The 23,098-nt window shown below is 39.3% G+C and overlaps 1 protein-coding gene across 3 annotated transcripts in view; it reads left to right on the top strand.

Annotated features, from left to right (window-relative positions):
- The window catches only part of PHYHIPL (phytanoyl-CoA 2-hydroxylase interacting protein like), a 55,916-nt gene that overhangs the window by 28,946 nt on the left and 3,872 nt on the right, over positions 1 to 23,098 (top strand). For all 3 annotated transcript variants that reach the window (XM_014882352.2, XM_088168814.1, XM_088168815.1), the window contains exons 2-4: positions 15,988 to 16,184; positions 21,054 to 21,228; positions 22,176 to 22,293. In XM_014882352.2, the coding sequence (XP_014737838.1) occupies positions 16,020 to 16,184; positions 21,054 to 21,228; positions 22,176 to 22,293 (458 nt within the window). In that variant the 5' untranslated portion in view covers positions 15,988 to 16,019. The remainder of the gene's footprint in view (positions 1 to 15,987; positions 16,185 to 21,053; positions 21,229 to 22,175; positions 22,294 to 23,098) is intronic.

Below are 23,098 nucleotides of genomic sequence, written 5' to 3'. Positions count from 1 at the left end.
TGATTTTTTTTTCCTTGTGTGTGATAATGCTGCTTCAGATAGGATTTAAAATCTAGTGCATCACTTCAAAAGCTCTCTTGCTGCAAAGAAAAATACTAATTACTGTTTTAGCTTTACATTCTTGCCAGAGACTAAGATTTTCCATATTCTTTATTGTTAGAACAGAAAAATACTTAATGGAGCCAAGGAACAACTTCATAAATGATCTTTAGAGTTGTGGAAGACAAGAAAACTAATGATTTGCCCATGTCTTCCACTTCAGCAAGTATTTCATCCTGTCTTGGCTTATATCATAAGTAATGATGTCACTAAGTAGTGAGGCTTTGCTGGAAACTGGCTATTCAACATTCTAGTGTCAAGAAATGTGGTCATCCAAATTCTTCCTCTGTATTAATGAATTTTTAGGGTTATTTTCCTTGCTTCTTCTTTCTCATCTTCTTTATGCCCAAATCTGCATAATTGATTGTGAGCTATTTTGTCTGGCAATCACCAAGTTATATATTATTAGCTATTTGTATTTTTCCTGCCATTCTATTTCTGCCCCTTTTCATTCAATTATTCTTTACTGTAACTCTACGAGATCCTTTAAAGGCTACTGAAATGCTTGATGTGTAATTATGCTAGATTCACCTACAGAATCACTGTTCTTTCCCAGTGCTGATACTGCTGGGTTGAAACCAAAACATATAATATAGCTTTGGTAGTTAATTTCTAGTCAATTCTATACTTAAAATATTTTAATCATCATTGTCTCCTATGTATGTTAATTCTTCTATGTGTTTGTTTCAGATTAGAGATCCCAGATGCATTCTTTTATTTATTCTGTAACAGAATCCATTGTAGCACTTCCTGCCTAGGCTTCTAAGCCATCTTAGCTTGCAGCTCCTTCTGTTAAATGTTATCTGCGATACAAAAATGTGATATCTCTTTAGATCATTCACAAAGACACAAAGCCTGGAACCAGCCACAGGCTCTATGGTAGCCCAGGGGACATGTGAGCTCCTTATTTGTTTTTCCATATGTCAGTCTCACCTCTGCCAGCCCTGGTTCAGCCCTGCAAATCAGTAGTTCTCAATGAGTACAATGGCAGGAAGAATCATTTAGGGAAGAGAAATTCTAACCCCTTCAGCATCTGAGAAGCAGTCCCCTAGAAGAAGAAGCCAAGCCCACCCTTCCTTTAAAATTTCATATATCTTCTGCAAATCTCAAAGACTAAGCTGTTTTTATTGAGGAAGAGTTAAGCCATTACTACCTGATTCATCTCTTTCATCTTGAACTAGCTTTTTCTATTCTACTAGCAATTTTCTTATCAGCCTACCAATTTGGTGGCTCTACCACCTCCTGTAAGAAGTGTTCTGAGCTCATGTTTCCAAATTCATGATTTACCCTGCCATTCTGCCCATATGATCTAGGTCAGAGTATACCCAGAAGGCCAATTCAGTGTTTCCAACAGCTTTCCAGTAAGGTTCCTGGTCCTAGAGGCATAGCTTCTAGAATAGGCAGAGTATCCCTTCTGTCATGTAAGGTGTGTTGAGGAGAGACTCTATCATATTCTTATTTAGATTTGTCTAGTATTTCATCATTGGTTTTTGAATGGGTTCCAGTCAGGCATTGTTGTGTTCTGTTGTCTCCTGACAACAAAACAAAGCCTTGCTGAAGTCTGTCTTCCTGAGCTTGGTTTTTCATTCTGGGACTTCTCTGCCTGATTAGTTTTCCATTCTTTTCCCCTAGAATCTACCCATTCCTTGTAATTTCCTCCATCTTTTATTGTTCATGGCTTCTAAACAGCAGGTTTGAAGGCTCTGCCTTTCTGAATGAGGTGGTTTTCAGTCCCCTTTGTGCTGCTGAATTAGTGGCGGTATCTTCCACCCTGCCAGAGGAGGTAATCTTTAAAAGTCCTCCCAATCTGAGATTTTCTTAGACCACTCAGGACAGTAGGTACATCTTGTGTTGTGCCAGCATGCATGTCCTCTCGTGCTTTTTGTGACCTGAAGGCTGTATTAATTCTGGCCGAACACAGCCCACAGGCTTAAACGATGTCTTCTGTTCTCTATTGACAGAATTTTTAAGTATTTTTCTTGCAGACCACTTTTTCAAAAGTTTGTAAACATATCTGGAGAAATAGTACTAACACTGCCAGTACAGGATATATGTATAAAATGTCACTGCTATAGAAAAGTATGAACAAATACAGTGTTTAGGCAGTTGGAACTAAAGAAAACTCTGCTCCAGGATCGCTTTGTGTGATTTCTTCACTAGGGTTTGTTCTCAGTGGAGCATTCTTTATTTGACCTTGAAATATTTTCCTTCAGCAGAGAAGATTTGGTTATAATTCATTGTAGCATTTGTAACTGAATCAGTTTTCACAGGGGTGTTTGTAGTTGAGTCATTAGTCAGTTTTGTTTTATTGTTCTCAGAGTGTTCTTGTTTTATTTCTGCTTGAATGAACAAGGTGTTTTGCATGGATGTTTCCAAAAGCAATGATTAGCTGTACTGTTTTCATAACCTAACAAGTGTTTCTCTGAGTCTTGACAGGTGTAGCTGCTGCCAAGAATGGGAAGCCTTATAACTAGTTTGGTGTTACTCTTTCATTCCTGCAGAGTGACAGAAAGTATTATCAGGGCTGCACTCTTAGTTTCCAGTGTGGAGTGGAGTCTGGAGTTTATTTCTTTGATATTGGAGAAAGTCATTCCCAGCTGGCATCTCTAGGAGAAGCACATTTGAACGAATTGCCATATTAAGCTTTGTAAATCCAAGCACTCTTGTTATTAGAATTCTTCGGTTTGCAATGATCAGAAGCATCCCATAAATTTATTTCCTGAGCTGTTCCATTGGCTTCACTAAGACTTTTTGTAAAAACCAATTTGCATTCATAATGTGGCATGATTAAGATCTTATAAGTGCTGTATTTTCCTAGTCTTTGGTGTGCGTGTTCTATCTTATTTCATACAGATAGGCTTCTCATTTGGAGTTTTTCTCTATAAATTGCACTTTGTCCGGATTTAATCTGTCTTTTTTAGAAGATAGATTTATATATTTGTTGATATATTTAACCTGTATTTATAATCTGCATTTAACTTCTGGCTAGAAATAACATTTTTTAAAGATTATTTTGAGCATTTTTTTACAGTTCACTTCTATGTGTACTCATAGTTGAAAACATTTGGACTTCAAAATAAGCAGGATAAAAAGATATTAAAAGGCTCTTTCAGTCTTGGCCAACTGTAAGTTCTAGTGTACAAATATCTGTGGAGTGACTCATGCTGTGTTGTTGTTCTTTTTAATGCAACTTATGTAAAGGGAAATTACATGTGAGTTTATATAAAGAAAGGGATAAAATTAAAAACAAGACATGCAGCAGATTGTATTTTTTAACGCTACTAAGGTCCACCTTCCATGTGATGACATAAGGTAAATACTATGCACTTACACTTTCATGATGAACTTTATGCTGGTAACTTAATGTTATAAATCAGAGACAAAAGTCTCGATATTCAGCAAATTTTAGATTGCTTTATTTGATATAGAAAGAGCAAGCAGTGCTGGGGAACGCGAGGGGTCACCGCCCACTCCACGCTCCACCAAACCTTGGTTTGCAGCCTCTTCTTATACTGTGGGTTCTTGTTGTTCACAAATTCACAAAGCTTTTGGGTGATAATGGGTCACAGAGAGCCATCCAGTTCTTGTAGATGACCACCAGGGAAGTTCTGGAGGTCTGGTCTTTGTAGATAACCACCAGAGAAGTTCTGGGAGTCTGGTTTTTGGGATAGGCAGTATTGATCAGACAAAGGCAGGAAGGGCTTTTTGGGAAGTCCGATTTTGCAGGCTGGTAGCCGATACAACTTATTAGAAAAACATAACATAATATAACATAATATAATGTAACATAATACAACATAATATAGCATAACAAGGTGATTTTAAACGGAATTATTTAATCATATAATTTCCTTTATCTAGTGTCCATGCTTCACTTCAGAGCTTAGTATTCTGGTTTATACAAAGCCCAATGCTTTTGTGATTAACACCAATCTTTTATCAATTGTCACACTTAATATAAATGTTGAGTAGTAAGCATTTGACTTTCAGAGCACTAAGTTTCTGACAAACTTCTAGCCTTCCAGTGTAATTCCAAGACATATCTCTAATCACAGGAACTGAAAATCCCCTCAGGCTGCTCACTGATTCCAGTAGATCACAGTCAAGTTATGTCCCTCTTGTGTGGAACATACTGGAATTTTAGGCAATGTTACTTGTACTCTGATGACACAGCTACCAACTTACTCTTCATGAAAGGACAGGTTTGGGGAGTAAGACTTCTCATGCCGTTTATTGTGATTGTCTCACCTCTGCTCATGTGTAAAGGTTGCTTTTTTCCCCCGTAGATGGAGGCACCTGAAACTCTGGGTACTTCAAGAAATTCTTTGTTTCCTCTGTCTGTGAACAGCTCTGTGCCATGCTTTAAGACCCTGACACAAAGAATATGTCACTTCTGTTCTTCTCTTTGTCACTGTTTAGGCAGCATGGAGTTCTTAAATCATACTTGATACCCAGGAATCTGAGTAGAGCAGTCTTTCTAGAGCATGAAAGTTTAATTTCAGGTTTTGTGACACATCTGGTAGCCAGGTGGCCCAGCATGACTTGTGGTAGGAACATATCTAGTACTCTGTGCTTTTCATAACTGGACAAATGCAGGGAAGACAGAACCACAATCACCATCTACAGTGATTCTCCTTTTTCTATTTTTGTATATTCTGTAATGCTCAGCTGGTTTCTGTGTTGCTTCTTTGAGTAGACCATCAGGGAACCCCTAGGCTGCCTGGTGCGGCTGTCAGCCCTAGTGCAAGTGTGCAATGCTGGAAATGGAAGCCAGAGAGAGAAAGTAAATCCTTCAGTGTATCTCAGTATGCTTATTAGATTAGCTCATATAGTAGGGAGTGGGAACTGGAAAGCATTCCTTGAGATGCTTTTAAATGCTCTAAATCCTAAAGATGAAAAGCTAATCTAAATATGAGTTCTTTTTAAGTACCATACCCAAGGGGACTTGTTTGGCGTTGTGAATTCGTAGAAGGTTGTGCAGCTATTCCTCTATAGCTAATCAATTTTTGTCTTGTCACGATCATGATTGTTGCCATTGTTGCAGTCCAATGGCTGTTGATAGCGTGCATAATAAGACTATAGAAAAATTTGTAACGGGAACTACTGTAAGTATCCAACTGAGCTGCACTTTTTTTAAAAAGCAATTTAAGAGTTATTGAGGACCATGGATTTGAATCTGATGTTTTTAGATTTGTTGTAGGTTTCTTTTAACTTAATTGCATCAAAATTTTGCTTTGAGTTTTCTCCTCTTCATGAGACAATTTTCATTAGATAACCTACGGGAGAGTTCTGTCATAAATGCCATCAGGACAGGAAGCTGATGAGCTGAGCTGAGACTTTTAATAAATATGCACAGTCAGTATGCTATACTGTGTCTCAGTGAAGGGTCCAGTGAATTCCAATGTGGTGAAGACTCTGCTGAAAGATTTCTTTTGACTACAATATTTATAACTGTGTCATCTTTATATTCTAGTAACAGTGAAAAGGTTGACCTTACTGTAGCCTTCCTCTTGATAAGGAGTGTTTAGCGGGATCCTCTCATTTCTGCATGCTTGCCTCCCTTAAAGAAACTGGCAGCAACTTAATTTATCTGTGAGCTCTCTCCTCTTGTTCGAGGTTCAAAAGTTAGGAACAGTCAACCAGTGGCAGACCTACATCCAAAGACCTTGACAATGTTTAGTTTCACTTCTGCAAAAAAAAAAAGGAAAAGGACTCTTAAAACCCCTATGTCGTTTATTTGTCAGGGCCTGAGAGGAAGTCTGAAACAGACATACAATTCTGAAACGTGCATACAATTTAAATGTAAAATAAAAAAGTACAAGTTACAAAGTAGAATTTCCTGAACTATTGTGAATATGTAATACATTTCAAATCACAGCTAAAAAGCACAAACTGGTGTAAACCAGAGCCAAATCCCATTCCTTACAAGAGATGTGTGTGAAAAGCACACAGCAATTGCCAGCGCACTGAAGTAAAGAAATGCTCATTCATGCTGCAGACTGCCAGGGTATCCAGAGGGTTACAAAAGCCCGCTCATGCTGAGCACCCTACTTTCTCAAGGAATATGCTTAGTGAAACTGTGTTTCCCAGCCTTGAGTCCTCTCTGCTGCCCTTCAAGTGACGAGTTTTGCCTTTCTATCTGGGCTTCCCTCTGTTTAAAGGAAGAGGATTTTAAATTTAAAAATCCTGTTATGATCAAGGCACTTGCAGTTTCATGCAAGCTGGCAGGTCACATTAAAGCTCACATGAATACAAGGCTGCCTCATCTTGCTAGATTTGAACTCACATGACTTAACTTGAAGTAGAGAACACGTTTTTGGTTTAGATGAAGACACAGCTGCAAGAAATGGCACAAGCTGCTGCCAGCCAAAGAATGAGGTAAACCAATATGAATGAGGTTGATAGTAATAAACTAAAATGGAAGTGCTTCTCTCTCTTTTGTTTAGTGACATGTGGGAGCACAAATCATGAAAGGACATTCACTTTTGTAATACACAGTTAATATTAAAAGCAGTGGAAAACTAAGGGCAATGCTTTGCCTCAATTACACTGTTAGATGAAGAGCACTGGAGCAATTAGGCCGGTGACCCAGAGCAGTGTAACTTGTATGGGAATCTCGCCTCAAGCAACTTGTCTGGGGTCATACAGTCAGTGCCTTCATCTATGAGATCTGTTTTCCTTTGTTGTTAGTCTTGGAGACATAGGCAGTTCTACAGTCTCAGACACAGCTGTACATTTTATTCACCAGAAGAGACAAATCTCATGCCATTAAAAGCTTTATATCCCTTCCTGCTCCAAAATCTATCCCTTTAGGAATCAACAGGGTGGAAGTCTGCTGAAAAATTTTACTCCCAGTTTTCAGCATAACAACACCGGGATATCATCCTTACAAAAATATACCACAAAATGGGCCTGAGTGCAGTCTGAAGCGTGATCAGAACTTCACACTGGATAGATAATAATAGAGACCTGATAAGACAGACTTCTGCTAAATTAATTAAGTCCTAAATGTGATGGATTGGTGTGGGAGAGATTTTATAGTAGTTTCTGACATACTTGCTTTCCAAGTCTGGAATTCTGTATAACTGAAGGCATGCATTATACTCAAATACTAGTTGTGTAGTAAGGGCTGGAAAGTTAATTTTAATTTCTAAATGGCGTTTTAATTAAGCAATATGGTGGTTTAGAGCCTTTTTTCCCTTGTTCCTTTGTTTCCCTTTCAGCACCTGAGAAATGCACGTTTTAATTAAACTGTGTTTTTCAAATATATCTTGTAGCCAACACATGCTGAGAAGAGCCACTTACCACCCATGTACTGCAGCTTGCTGTGCTGAACAAAATGGGAGTTTTTAATTAGGGATAAATACTGTGGTGGCCTGCACTAATGTCCTTTTTGATTTCAAGAAGACAGTATTGCCCTTGCCTGTCTCTGATGGCAGAGCCGTGAAAACCAATGGTTTGCCAGTGGGAGGTTTTGTGGGGTTTTTTTGCCATTCTGCAACTCTCATTTCACAGAAGGTCGCAGAGAAACTTGTTTAGCTTTACATGACAAGGTACAGTAAAAAATGAAGCCGTGTTTAGTAAAAGCATTTGGAGAACTTTAGAGGGAACCAGGTATAAATTGTTTTGCATACAGGAGTCACTCAGTGGACAGGATGAAGAGCAAGATGCTGATGGATGGTGGCGACATTTGCATTCAGTCTTAGTTTATCTGACCAATTCAATTTGTTTGGTTTTGGTATTCAAGATTCATAAAAGGAGATCCCAGCACTTCTTAGCTCTCTGTCCAGAGATTTGGTCAGTCCTTAGAGCATGGTAGGGCCAGTGGATCTCAGTAGATCTCCATATCTTAGATACAGGGGAGAGTAGACATAATAGCATGGATGGAAGTTTAATCTTCTAGCCTAAGTGCTTTGTCAGTCTTACAGTTTTCCTGGTGCTTAGTGAAGAAATAGGCACCTACATGATTATTTACAAACTTTCAGTTGCATATTTTCATCTGAAAATAATTTTCTCTATTTATTTTTAACACAGTGAAAACTAAATTTTGTGTGAAGCTCTGTGTGTTTAGCTTAGCATATTACTGTGCTAACACTCACCAACTTACTTGTAATAAAATTGCAAAAAGAAAAGAGGAAAAATTCAATAAGAAAGGCCCAACCTTGTGGGACAACAAGTACTTTATAAAGGCATAGAGACATCCAGTTTTCTTACAAGCATTCTTCAAAAAATATCTAATAGGAGTAAGGGGAACTCTAAAAAAGAGAATTCTATCAACAGGGACTTGCACTTATTTCCATTTCTGTACTCAGTCTAGCGGTTTGGCTGCTATCAACATTTTGAAAATGTGGTTTCATTTTAAATGAGTAAGGTATAAATATTAAATACTTCCAAGATATCAGGATATCAAATAAGAATTAAATCTTAGTGAAAGAATAAGGTCAGCCCTGCCAATTTAGCCACTGATCTGATTTGCAGCTGGGGTTTGTGTTATGCTTTGGGTTTGTGAAATTTGTGTACAGAGTTGCACATCATGTTTCAGAAGTTCTTGAGTAACTCAGCTTAGATTCCATTGATTTAGGTAAGACTTTTCTAAATTATTTAGATATTTCTGAAGATGTTACTAATAGTTGCTTAAATTTTTGTTTCAAGTAAGGATAGTCAAAGATCAAAGGAAGAATTGGTGCTGATTTAGACTATTTGGCTGATAGCAACAGAAGACAATGTATAATGATCTATCTAAATTTTCTGTATGGTAATAGCAAGAGAGGAAACAATTATTTTGAGGAATTAGTTTAATGATGCAATTAAATGCACCATTTATTTTAAATTAATTACAGTTATTAAATAATTTATCTATAATTGCAGTTAGTGAGTTATAAATTCATCCACATTCAAGCTTAAATCATCCTGAGATATTTGATCCTATCAATGCTTTCAGAAAAAAATAGTGTGGGGATAAATTATGTATTTGGTACAGAAATTCAGAGAAATTATTCTTGAAAAGTTTATCCCTTTTAAAGTATCAGTCTAAAGGATATTTCTGAGTCAGTGACACACAGATTTCTTTGCAAAGGAGTTCAGAAATTGGCTACAGTGTAAAACGTACTTTTTATCCCCATGTTTTTTTCTTTTTTTCTCTGGCAGAAATCTTGCAAATTGCTGTTGCATCATGAGAATCAGTCAAATTGACAAATGCAATTTAGGAAATTATTCTAAAGGGTAACTCCAGCTAGTTCTTAGCTTCTGTGACCTCCCTCTCTAGTCTCTGAAGAGAAGTAGATTCCTCCAGGGCAAAGTTAAATGTGAGAGCTACCTGTAGGTACTCAGATTATCCCATCTAGGAAACTGCCTCTCTTCACTGAATGCAAAGTGAACCTGAGGAGACTCACTGCCCAAATGTGATGTTTTTTGTCAGTATTTCTGTCTTTCTTAGCATAGTAAAAGTATTAGTGGTTTCCACAGTAGTCTGGAAAAATTGTGTATATGTATATATATATACATATATATATATATATATTCATATATGTATTTTGTGTACATCATATGAAAATTGTTCCTGAACATCATTACAAATCATGGGCATAAAATCTTTTGGAGAATAACCTTTGCTTTTGGATTAACAGATGCATATTTTGTATCAAAATTATTCCAGGTGTAATTCAAGATATCTATGGTCTTATCACAGGAGTGAATATTGTTGGTTCTTTTCTTGTTACTGTTTCTGCTGTCATATTTAAGATATATTTGGGGTTTATCATTAACTTAGAAGGAATACATATGGTCCGACAAACCCACTTCCGAGAATCTAGTATCTATGCCAAAATTTATATTCCACAGAAATATTACTATGTGACTATTTAATTTCTGCTTACTAATTATAGTAACCGTCTCTGTAAAGATGCACTTAATCTCCTATTGAACATAATGTTGCATTCAGTGCCTGCTGAGAGAAGGAGCTGTAAACCAAAGCCCTTCAGTTCTGATAGCAAAACCATGTTCTAAAATCTACCACTGTACCTGTGTTGGGTGCTGCTAGCTGTCAGGTTTGCCACGTGTGCCTTATGTATTTCCACTGGTGTTAGTGGAACACACACGCTTGAGGAAACGAAGCCCCTAAAGTCCAATCTGCTTTTGCTCAAGGGCAAGTGAGCATCTGGGCTGGGTCGGCGTTGCAGCACGTGGCCCAGCTCGCAGCCCGTGCCGAGTGGTTCCCTGCCACTGCGCTGTGCTGTGCGCTGTGCTGTGCGCTGTGCTGTGCGCTGTGCTGTGCGCTGGGCTGTGTGCTGTGTGCTGTGCTCTGTGCTGTGTGCTGGGCTGTGTGCTGTGTGCTGTGCTGTGTGCTGGGCTGTGTGCTGTGTGCTGGGCTGTGTGCTGTGCAGTGTGCTGTGCTGCATGCTGTGCTGTGCTGTGTGCTGGGCTGTGTGTGCTGTGTGCTGGGCTGTGCGCTGTGCTGTGCTGTGTGCTGAACTGTGCTGTGTGCTGTGCTGTCTGTGCTGTGCGCTGTGCTGTGTGCTGAAGTGTGCTGTGCTGTCTGTGCTGTGCGCTGTGCTGTGTGCTGAAGTGTGCTGTGCTGTCTGTGCTGTGTGCTGTGCTGTGTGCTGAACTGTGCTGTGTGCTGTCTGTGCTGTGTGCTGAACTGTGCTGTGTGCTGTCTGTGCTGTGCTGTGTGCTGTCTGTGCTGTGTGCTGAACTGTGCTGTGTGCTGTCTGTGCTGTGCTGTGTGCTGTCTGTGCTGTGTGCTGAACTGTGCTGTGTGCTGTCTGTGCTGTGCTGTCTGTGCTGTGCTGTGTGCTGTGCTGTCTGTGCTGTGCTGTCTGTGCTGTGTGCTGAGCTGTGCTGTGTGCTGAGCTGTGCTGTGTGCTGTGCTGTCTGTGCTGGGCTGGCTGTGCTGCTCCCCCGGCCGGGAGAAACGGGTGAGCCTGCAGAGCGAGGCTTCAGGCCCCTGGTGACAGCAGGCCCTGAGAACCCAGGCCTGGAGAGAGCAGGACCTGCTCCCTGGGAACTGGGAGCCTGCACGTCTCTCGCTGGCAGTAGCAGGAGTGAGAGATTGGGCTGCTGCTGAGCTGAATCACGGCACCACCTGTAGAGTACATTCATTCTCCATGTGAGAAGAAGAAAGAATCAAGTCCTTTGTAAGGGCCTGAGACAAACTTTTCCGCACAGAAACCAGGCAACTCAGAGATGGCTCAGTGCTTTGTTTATGTGGGAACTCTTCTGGGAGCATTCTCAGCTGAAGATGCCTGTACTGAAGGCACGTTTGTACTCCTAGAGTCCAGTTGTGTTCACTTTGGTTTGCCTGTGGAATATTCCTGCTGAAGTCAATGTCCTAGATTAGTAGGAAACAGATACATTAAGCTGTTAAAACCTAGTAATAAGAGAATCTGAATTTATATGCACATTTCTAAAACACTCAGTAAATACAGATATACATGTTATAGTTGAGTAATGCTTTACTTTTGAAACTATCTAAAAAAAATTTGGACACAGTGCACATTTCTTACTAGAAAGTGCACAACAGTAGTATCAGAAAATGGGGAGGAAATGAGGATAAGGTTTAGAGGGGTTTATCCCTCTAACAGGATTTCTAGGGTCAGGCATTCTCTCTTTATCTAATTTAGGAATTAGTTTTACAAGGATACTTATTTAGAAAATATTCCTAAATGTGCTTATATAAGTATAAAAATCTCTCTTGGGTGGTAGTTTACCAGGATTCTGGGGGAGAGAAGAGAGAGATACTTAAGAGTCTGAGACTCTTCGTTCATTTTTTTGCACACGAAAAGAGGCACAAACAAAACATAAACATTAGTTCTGTGGTTATGGATAAAAAATTGAGCTTTGAAATAGAATAGCTGTCCTAAAGAAGTGCACTTACATAGCCTAACAAATAACAGCCTTGATTTAATAATTTTTTGAATGTTGTTGCGTTTGTATTTCCTCTGTGTGATTTCACTCTCTCTTGAACAAGGTGTTGCTGAGAACATTGAAATATTTGTATTCGGGTTAATTATTTGCTTGGTGAGGACATATTGTCCTGGCTCTGTAAAACCATTCTATATAACCAGCAGTTGGGCAGGGAGCCATTCATTCCAGAGCACAGGGGAAAAACATGAGACTGTATTTTTGCTTTGTTAAATTTAAAGTAGCAGCTAACATATAATTTCCTGTCACTTCCCTGTCATTTTTGATGGTTATAGAGAATGAAGTTTTCTCCCTTCTATTGAATTTTTGAGGAAATTAAATACCTTCTCAGTAAATTGGAGTATTCAGCCTCAATTACAACACTTAAATATTGTCAGTCTGTATCAGATTTCTGTAATTAAAATATTTTACCTTTATAGATCTCATACATAACCTATCAGCTGAATTGTCAAGACAAAATGGTAGAAACTTTTGTATTTCAGAAGGTGTTAGGGTTTCTCTGTTCGTGTTATGGGAGTTCTGTTTCTAAATGAGTTCTTCTCAGTTGTTAGCATCCACATCTAATAAGAGGATTTCTTATGTCATGGTACCTGTGTGCTCTTAAGACATTGATCCCCTCTTGTCAAACATTTCGACTTCAAAATACCACAGCTAATATCTCCCATTGTATTGAAAATGTTAACTTTTCCACATTCTGATTTCCCCAGTGCATGCATTTTAAAATCTGAATAAAGTGAGATTTTTTTTTTTAAATGTGGTTCGTATTATAAAATTCTGTTTGGCCTTTAGTGTGTTTATTACATGTGCTGTTGGTATCTATATAAAACTGATCTTTCAGGGTCTCAGAAATTGCTCCTCATCCTCATCTACACATACATTGATTTTCAGTTATCTTCCCAGAATGTATTAAGAATCTAGAATTAGCATTTAATTTTGTACTTTGTGAGAACAGTCTCGCCTTGCTTATTTCTGGCTCATGATCCTGAGTCACATTTCCTTCATCACATTCCTAGGTTTTCATGGAGCTGACGCCTCACAGAAACAACTGCAGGAGTTAATGTCTTGTGTGTATTCCTAGAGGCATTACACCCAGCACTTGGTGCACCCTCTTCTGCATGCAGCAGCCCTTATGAGTGAAATTACATCAGTGTAGGGGAATATTGTGGTGACACAGAAGCAGCATCACCATGGTTTCACCGACTTTCCTCCTAGTCGCTGATTGTGGGATATCACCAGGGCTTCCCCGTGCTTTTGTCTTTCCCAGTTCATTCAGTGGCTTCTGGATGTCTCACCCACCATAAAAAAATTGCAGCAACCTAGAGGCTGCTTTGAGGTGCATGAGCACAGACGGACATGGCTTGGGTGAACAGAACAATCACCACTGAACCTGGGCTTTCTTTTTTGTAGCAAACTTTCAGTCCTGGGAAAAAGGCCAGTGTTAGAGGTGGAGGTTCTTCAGGAGCTTGGCATGTCAGGTGTGCTTAGTTTTTTTTGTTGTCTGTGTACTTCTAAAATATGTGTGTTATATCACCTAGTTTTCTATCTAACCATTATCCTACCTCTAACCCCAGCACCACAGGTTTCCAGATCACAAGATGTAGGAGCAGCAATTTTGGGGCCCTGCCAGGATGGCCTTAGCATGCCTTTTCCAGCCCCAACTTTCCTGAAGCTCTAGGCTCTTTGACTCTTTCAACCCTAATCCTAAAAACTACCTGGAGATTTTCTGCTTGACATTTACTTAAAGCTATTTATTCACTTCAAAAGCAAAGAAATTTAAAGGAATGAGAATGCAGATATCTGAAGATGTGTGCCAGATATTAATACCAAAAAACACAGAGAAAATCATACCTATTTCCAGAAGCATTTTTGCTCTTTGCCATTGATGTTATCAAAAATGTTTCTTTCTCTCTGTTACTTTTTGTCAATGGTTATTACTGCTTCGCACATGTCCTTAAAGCTTAAACCACCTTGGCTGTTTGTAACACAGCTTAGGCCCTGGGTATATCAAATACAGAAGCCCCTTTTTAGGCAAATAATTAGCACATTAAGGTATTGTGGATTTATGGCTTGGATTTCCTGGCTGCATGTCTGTTCAGGATGTTATACAGGGGTCTCAGTCTGCCCAGCTCTCCAGCTCTGAGAACCTCAGCAGCCACGCTCCATCTTCTACTTAAACACAGAGCCTCACTCCTGGAAGAGCCGATCATATGAACCCTTTTCAGTGTACCTGCCAGAGCTTTCAGTCATCTTTCAAATACAAATTGCTTGCAAAAGAAAGCAGTGCCATTTTCTCCCTGCTGGCTTTCTGAAATGTCATGTTGGGAAAGCACTTACCACGTCTTTCATATGAAGAGAAAGCTTTCAGTAATGACTGGTATTTCTGAGTCTATTGCAGCCAGTGCAGCTGTTGAAAATGTCATTGTGTATGGCACAAATAAAGGGATATTTTGAGCAAGACCGTGCACTAACTGATTTTGGTATTAGTTGAAAAAAAAAAAATTAGTAGAATTTTTGAAGAATAGACAACCTTTTGGATGTAAATGCATAAAATAAAACAAAAATAGAAAAATAGTTTTATTAGGTCTTGAAGTCATCAGCAAAAATTACATTATTCACAATACTACCTGGAGATCTATGAATTTTGCAGACTCCAATTGAATTTTACATATCTATGAGCAGAATTTTGAACAATCAGGCCAACAGTAATATTCCTGCATTGAAGTACTGGAATAATTCTTTGGCGGAGTATGTTGAGAGGCTGAAATGTTCCTAATGTTTTCCAAATAAAATTTTTACTTTTATTACTGCCCAAACACCTCTGAGTTATATTTTTTTTATCATTTTTTACCAGTTATGATGAAAGTATAAATACTATCTTTTTCTATGATCAAATGTGACTATATTTCTGCAATGCATTGCCTCACCTCCCTGCATGAGGTTCCCATCTTCCTCATCTGGCCAGAATTTGGGAGCTTTCCTCCCTTTCTTATAGAGACATTAACTTCTTGTTTTCTCTTTTGGTTCTATCTGTTCTTATCTATGTTCACTTTTCATTTTTTTTCTGTTCTGTTTCTTTACTTCTTCTCTTACATAATTTAGAATTTTTTCCTTTTTTACCCAGTATTTTTTCTCAGCTTTCTGTTGTTTTTTTTTCTTTTAATTTGTTCACTTATGACTTGGGTCTCATATAAGTGCAAGAATACCTAGTGTTTCTGAGTTCTAATGTTCATGGAATGCTGAACTATAAAGTTGCCTTGGGAACTAAGGGGAGACCTAAATTTAGAACCAGTGATTCTTTTTGGGGTCGATGGTCATTTGTTCACCTCCCATATGTACTTAGAAAAGAACTTCTCAAGAAAACTGCAGCTGGGAAAACAAAAAGAATAAAGAACAGAAAATGAAGTTTGCTTGTGTGTCCCTTTTGCTGTGGCTCATCAAAGTGTTAATTGCTTCATTTCAAAGGAGTTGCTGCTTTAAATATGTGTATACATATGTGCATACGCATCCACCATCTATAAACCTTGCAGAGATTGGCTGTTCTTTATGCTTGAAAAATGGTTTAAGGATGAATATGATTTCTGCTTGTGTTTATGTCACTGACAGATAAGGATAGAGCCATTATGTTAACTGTGGACATTGCTGAATTCTTAACAAAAAAGCACTTGATAGCTTCAGATGGTTTGTCCTGTCAGCCTGCAAACACACACAGTGGTGATGCCAGCTGCTCTGCACACCCTGCCACTCTGTGCACCACGTTATTAGTGCTTATTCACCTGAGGAATTTCATCCCTTTCCAATGCTTTCCATCACTGACATCCAGACTTGCATAACTGCACCCCACTGGCTCCTGAGGACTTCCTCTGAGCCTTTGTGAAAGGCTGTTCAGGGGTGTGCTTGTACTGGAGCACACAAAACAGTGATCAAATGGGTCCTTCAATGAATGAATTGTGCTTATTTTCTATGCAGGGAATAAATCACAAGATAGTGGGATTGCAGAGATGGAGGAGCTTCCAGTCCCACACAACATCAAAATAAGTAACATCACGTGTGATTCCTTCAAGATTTCTTGGGACATGGATTCTAAATCCAAGGATCGCATTACTCATTACTTCATTGATCTCAACAAGAAAGAAAACAAGAATTCCAACAAATTCAAACACAAGGTAATTTTCATTTAAAAATCAAGGCACAAATACTTGATTGTAAACATATGAGTCTCTTTTTTATTAACCTTTGAAAGCCAAGCCATGGGAAACAGGAATTAGATATCTGGCAAAGGTGGATTTTGCTTAATCTGATGGAATTCTGGTTTACTCAAAGTACCTTCTCTGTATGTATCCAGCCTATGTGCATGTACACACAAATACATTTGTTTTACAGACAACTGCACATTACCTTTTCTGTTTCATTTGAAAGTACATTTAGAGCTTCTGCAATGTAGTGCAAACTGCCATTTTCATTCCTGACTAGTTCTTTATCATTATTTACAATATGTGTGTACTCTCTGCCTATCCTTGTTCAGTGACAGACTCCTGAGAGCAACACATATCATTTCAACAGAAGAGCCACAAATTCTAATGCACTTCAGGAAGGCTTCCAGCAACTTTAGTTTGCAGCATTCAGCACTGTGACCTCAATATTCATCTGGCCTCTTTGCTCAAGCCTCTGGTGCAGGAACATATTGAAGGCATTGCAGGATCTGTACTTACCAAATCGAATAAAATTAGCTTTGACCTCAGAACAGTTGAAATACTGATTGTTAGAGAAACATGGAATGCGATAGAACATTCTTCAAATTTAAAAATAATGTTGGCATTATCTAAAAGATAAGGTTTGCCAAGGCACAAATAGCCATCCAAACAAATGTAAGGGCTGTAATTATCTCAACACCTAAATAACTGTTGGTTTCTAAGCCAGTGGGATAAACAGAAAATATTCCCACCAATTTCTCTGAGGCTTTTTATTGTGAGACTATTTTTCAGAAGATTTCTGTTAACAGCAGGTGTATAATTTTCTTTTTTGACCTTTTTTGTTGGTTTTTGTTTTGTTTTGTTTTGTTTTGTTTTGTTTTGTTTTGTTTTGTTTTGGTTGGAAGTAACATATGCATTAAGAGTAACAAGAAATCACTTACTATCTCTTGAAATTGAGAATTTTACGTGTTTGGCCAGAGTGTTGCAGTTGCTAGGAGCCAATATGTGAAGCACAACTAAACCTAATGTTATAATAGGTATGTATTGTCCATGATTTTTAATTGTAATAACAAATAAAGTAAGGTACTTTGGCTTTTTTCTTACTCTTACGAATTTTGGATTGATGGCCTTTGAATTGAAATTCCCATTTTACACTGCAGGAACAAGTATGCTCTCTAAAGTGAGATGGATTCTTTCTAATTTCATTTATTTTATTATTGTACCTGTTTTTTCGTTCATGTGCAAACTGGTGTATGCTTGGAACATTTATTTTTGTGAAAAGTAGAGCCATCCTAGTAAAGCAAACACCACATACACCTCAGAACCCTTATCATAGTGATGAGATTAGACTTAAAATGGAGTGGGGGAAGGTAGTATAATAAAGATAAGCTAATAAGATAAGATTTATTTTGTGTTTTGAAGCAATTCCCTTTTTACTGTGCAGTATTGTTTAGTCAAGGGACAAAGGTAATTGGTTTTGTAAGAATGGTAGACTAAAATCTCAATTAAAATTATTGATATTTTGGATGTCTTGTTGGAATTAACTAAAAATTGCTTGCTACTAATTTTGTTAGTGACTCGGTTAAGATTTTTTTTGTGTAATTTTTTTGATGGTTTTATTACCAAGCCTGAGTCACAGAGATTCAGAGAGCAGAGAGGATGGACAATAGTAAAGCACAGACTGAATACTCCAACTCTGTGCCAAAGCACTTGGGTGTTTTCTTTCATGCATCTTTAGTACTAAGCAATCTTTAACACACCTTCTAGAATTAATTTTGGTTGATAATTGAAGTGCTCAGATTCCAAATGTGTAACCCAGCTGTGGTTCAAAACAAGCATCGTTCCCCCTCTAAAGTCGGCCATAGGAGTTTCCCAGCTGAAGCTCAGCAGCTGCAGCACTCCGGGCTGAATCCACACAGCAGGGAACTGACTTTAGTCCCCACCCATCTGCTGACTCCCTTACAAAGCTTTTGCATAAAGGAGAGGGATAGCACTGCCCTTTCTTGTAGCAGAGTTTTTTCAGAGAGAAGAGTGAGCCCTGCTGCTTAGATATACAAAAGAGCATTGGGTTTTACTCCTGGGAGTCATCCAGCACCCTGAAGACACTTGTGCAAGGAGAATTCATCTTTACTTACCTTGCAAGTAAGGTAAAGCAATACAAGTGCCCATCTCTCTCACAGGTGATAGTGTGAAAGACCAGCTAATTTTCTAACTTATACAGAATTAACATTAAGTTATCAGTTTCCTTAAATGGCTGTAAGTTACTTGGGATATAGGCTTAATCTGATAGATCCATGCTGTACCTCAAGAAAGGGATCTGTTTGTTTTCTTGTGTACCGGGGAGACCTCCATGAATGATTCTTCCTTCCTGCTGGTACTGTTTCTGTTAGTAAATATCTAAGTATACTCAGCATACTTAGGGTGCATAAAGTTTTATAATTTTTGACTATTGTCATCATCTCTGTGAAGGAAATGGTTTGTATTGGTAGTGGTAAGCAAAGACTGGAATTTGATTAAGATTTTGTCTTCCTTTCAATTCATTTTGCCTATCCCCTGACTTTTTAAAAATATGGAAATATGATTACTCCCATGTAATAAGAAAAATAATCAAATATTTAGCAAAACTGGGACTAGAATCTGGGTGTGCTGAGTTCCCACAATGTATCCTATGAGATGACCTGGCAAAGAGAAGGGTAACATGAAATGGGAGAAAGTTGAAGACTAAAAGCTGTCCCTTTTCCCAAAAAGGAGAGTAGAGTGACTCATACACCTTGCTCCTTAGTTATTCAAAGCTTCCAGGCTGTTCTTAGAAATTATTGCCATCTAGGTACCTTTAGAGTTGTCTGGTGGGTGCTGGTAGTGGAGCAGCCATCTGCCACTCCAGCATCCTGGCTCTCCTTGAGCTGGCATAGTACCTGCTTTGCATTTCCTTGGTGATTCAGCCAGGAATGAGAGCTGAGCAGAAGAGAGATGAAAGGGAGAAACCGAGAATCCTCAGAGGAACCTCAATGAGAAAATTTGAACATTTCCTCTGTATTATGGCCTTTAAAAAAAGTGGTGTTTGCTTATAAAAAAACCAGCAGATTACAGTTGTGAGAAGCATTACATCTGCCCCTCCTCTCCAGCTGTGCAAGACATAAACCCGTCAGTTTAATGTGGTGGTCTGCCCCTTTCTTTTTACCCTTTTTTTTTTCTTTGTGGTCTCCTCCTTTTTTGGTATGGTTAAAAGAGGTTGCTGATGCACAGCAGGAAGGAAAAGCTTTGACAACTGGGGGCAACAAGACTTTTAATATCACATGAAAACTGACAAAATCATTGGAGGAAAAGCCACCACTACGGCGTGAACATAGAGATCTGACCCAGGTGGAAGCTGTTTTTACCCTAACCCAAGACAAGATGACAGGAAGACCAATGATGTTAACTCTGACACCTGCTGACTGCATTAGCAGTAGCAGACTCAGTCCAGTGGGGTGCCTTTCAGGGTGGTAGCTATGAATGTCATTTAGTGGTCTTTTCCTTTTTTTCTTTGTAATTTTTCTCTATGTATTATTAATTTTAGCATGCACAACTGTCTCCTTTTCAGATAAAGTTTTCATTCAACTATTGTTTGATTTAAAGATGAATTGGTAAGAGAGAAATTATGACAATAAAATTTTACTCTAGGTTATCACTCAATTGCAATTCTTGTTATATCCCAAGCTGGCAATTTTACAGTTTCTTAATACAGAAACTGTATTTTTGTTGATAGGAAAACAAAAGGAGAAAGATCTTTTTCCGTAATAGAAGACAAGAAAAAAAAATCTTTAATATCTTGCTTGGAGAGCATGATCAGAAAATATCTCCCTTCTATTCCTTTTTTCCTTAAAGGACTACTATGTTAGTATTTATAGGAAGATGATTGTGGACTAGAATTTATAGGTGGACAGTTAAGGATGTCATTTAAAGTGCCCACTTTTCACATGGCCCAGTCTTACTATTCTTAGTGGTGAATATTCCATAATAAATATCTCTCATTCTATCACAGCTCCTCAGGTACACTACAGAGAATCATTCAACTCCATCCTGAGTCCTTCCCCCACAGTTCTAACATAAACTGTCCCATTTTTCAATTTTTTCTGTCCCTTGGTGGTCTGTACCAAAGTCTTTGGTACTGTAGAAATCAAGCATTTCAACTACAACAAGCAGCTATTTTTCTTGGTTGCACCCTGGGCCCGGAAAAGCAAAACAAAGGATCTGAAGGGGCAGTGAGGGGAAATCAAGAGATTCAGAGATAGGCACAAGCTCTTTGGCTTCTTCTGGCCATTTCTGTACAGAAAGGTATTTTGAAAAATGTGAACCATCCGTAGTTGCTCTGCAATGTGTTTAATTTTCTCTATTGAAATTTAGTTTGGAAGGTAGCAGCAGCAGTGTACCTGGACTGAATGACAGCAGGAGGAATTTTGTTTGATTACATAGGCTGAGAGTAAACAGAGATGGCACAAGAAGCTCTTAATTTAAGATCCCTTTGTTCTCAGTAGCACGTCTTTGTTTGCAAATGTAAGCACAAACGGCCCTAGTCTAAATTATGTATTTGGGCTATATATAATAGTATACAATCACTTGGAACAAATAATTAATTCACACATGGGAGTTATCCCCATGTCTCTTAGAACAGACCTTACACCGCTGTCCTCTGCCACTGCTCACTTTTGGTGCACCAACAAACTGTGGGAAGTAACTCGAGTTTGCAGCGTAGAGCCAGTGATTGGGGACTACACTGCAAAAGTAGTGAAGGAAAAGGAGGCAGATTGGTTTGGTTTCACTGCTGACTTGTGTGTCATTCGGTCCTTTTGTTTCTGTCAGGATGTACCCACCAAGCTGGTGGCCAAGGCTGTTCCTCTGCCCATGACGGTGCGCGGGCACTGGTTCCTGAGCCCCAGGACAGAGTACACGGTGGCAGTGCAGACGGCCTCCAAGCAGGTCGATGGCGATTACGTCGTTTCAGAGTGGAGTGAAATCATCGAGTTTTGCACCGCAGGTAACATTGCTGAGGGATCTTGTTCCACAGGCTGGGTTAATTAATGCTGCCTCGACTGCCAGACTGAGATGGTCACCTGCTAGTGCCAACTGTGCTGGTAGCCTTAAATAAGTACCTCTGCAAACTGGAATTCAAACTTTAGACTTTGTATGTGCCAAAGTTTAGCATGTTAAGCAGAGGCAGCTGGGCTGCCCTTTTCTTGTGCAATAGCTTAGCTGTCCCAAAGTACTGTGCCTGGCACCACAGCTTGTCCCAGGCTAGGAAAGGGCCACAAGATGCCTGTCACTTGCTACCAGCACCTGTGGGGAAAAAGTAGAATGGCAGGTCCCTGACAGTTTAAGACATTCTGCTGCTCTGCTTTCTCTGCATGCTGCAAAGCCTCAGCACTGTCAACACCCCATCTCAAGGGTCACTTTGGCCTGTGTTTTATTAATAAGGCTTCCCTTGGATGTACATGACCTGCTGTCACTTTGCATGCCTGTGTAAAAATCGAAGATTGAGGCAAGCTCAGTACGAATCCCATGTTGGTTGGGAAGCCATTTAAGCTGTGTCCTAAACAAGCCTTGTTAGTACTTGTTAGTCATTGGTTGTTGGCTCACAACCAGTTATATTGTAGCAAACAGTTTGTCAACTGATACCACCCAGAGAGGGCAGTCCTGAGCTGCACTGCAGTCCCAAATACAGGGAAACCAGCTCTAACATAGGAAATCCTGAGCTGAAAGTTGCTGTAGGCTTGCAGAGTCTTTGTGAGGAAGGAGTAGGGAGAATCACAAATGCCTGCTCTTGCCATTTGATTTGCTTGTTGCCACTGTTGAAAACTGGGGCATGATGTGATGCATATTACCAAGATTCTATTCCTAGTTTTCAGTCCACGTGTATCTGTTGCTTTTGGAGAGTCTTGCGGTTTTTCCTGCCTCATGTACTAGCAATTTGTCTTTCCTTTCCAGATTATTCAAAAGTTCACCTAACACAGCTATTGGAAAAAGCTGAAGTGATTGCAGGCCGTATGCTTAAACTATCAGTTTTTTATCGGAATCAGCACAAAGAATACTTTGATTATGTCAGGTAAGAAACTAAACATATACAAAGTCCTTTGGCAAATTGAATGAGTAGTGAAAATACGTAAATAGAGACAGTTGTGCTAAAGCTAGAGCAGAATGTCTGTATGCTTTATAGCCCATTCAGAGGAAGGCAAAGAATAAAATACAGCTCGTTTCTTTCACCTTAACTCAGCACTTCCATTAGGCAATAATAGTCCATGTTTTGAAGCAGAAACTGAGGTACTCATAGGGCCTCCATCCTGATTAAAGTGTCTGTAATCATAATGGAGAGTTCAGTAGCCAAGTATTTCCATTGTAATGAGAAATTAAGAGTGAGGTGACTGAGAGTAGAACTGTACAACAGTGTGCATAGGCGTTTGCCAGCATGTAAGAGTTCCATCTCAAATATTTGCTCTCCATGTACAACCATCCCATTTCCATGCCCAAATGCAGACTCTGCAATCTGAATGTTAATTTATAGACCATGTGGGGAGGGATAGGGTTATGTTTAGACAGTGTTAATACACCATGCTTCGGTTGGAATGAAAAACCAGGATAGCTGGTTCCTGTTCTGTTGGAGACCCAGTGTGCCCTTCGCACGCAGTTGGAAGCAGGAGTATAAGAGAAAAGCAGACTTTTTGATAGAGGCAGTCAAAGCTTATGTGCTGAGTGAGCAGGAGCAGCCACACAGGGCAATCTTCTCCTGTTAGAAGGACGTCACATGGATGAGAGGTAAGCAAGCAGTGTGTTGGAAGGCTGCAGCACAGACTGTGCTTCTTTAATATTTATTGGGAGATGGGGCTCCTGCTGAGCCACATAACTTCAGGGTA

Source organism: Sturnus vulgaris, chromosome 8 (genome assembly GCF_052056855.1).
Source record: "Sturnus vulgaris isolate bStuVul1 chromosome 8, bStuVul1.hap1, whole genome shotgun sequence".
Taxonomy (NCBI): Eukaryota; Metazoa; Chordata; class Aves; order Passeriformes; family Sturnidae; genus Sturnus; species Sturnus vulgaris.
Note: the sequence above shows the minus strand (reverse complement) of the source record. Positions and strands in the feature narration are given on the sequence as shown.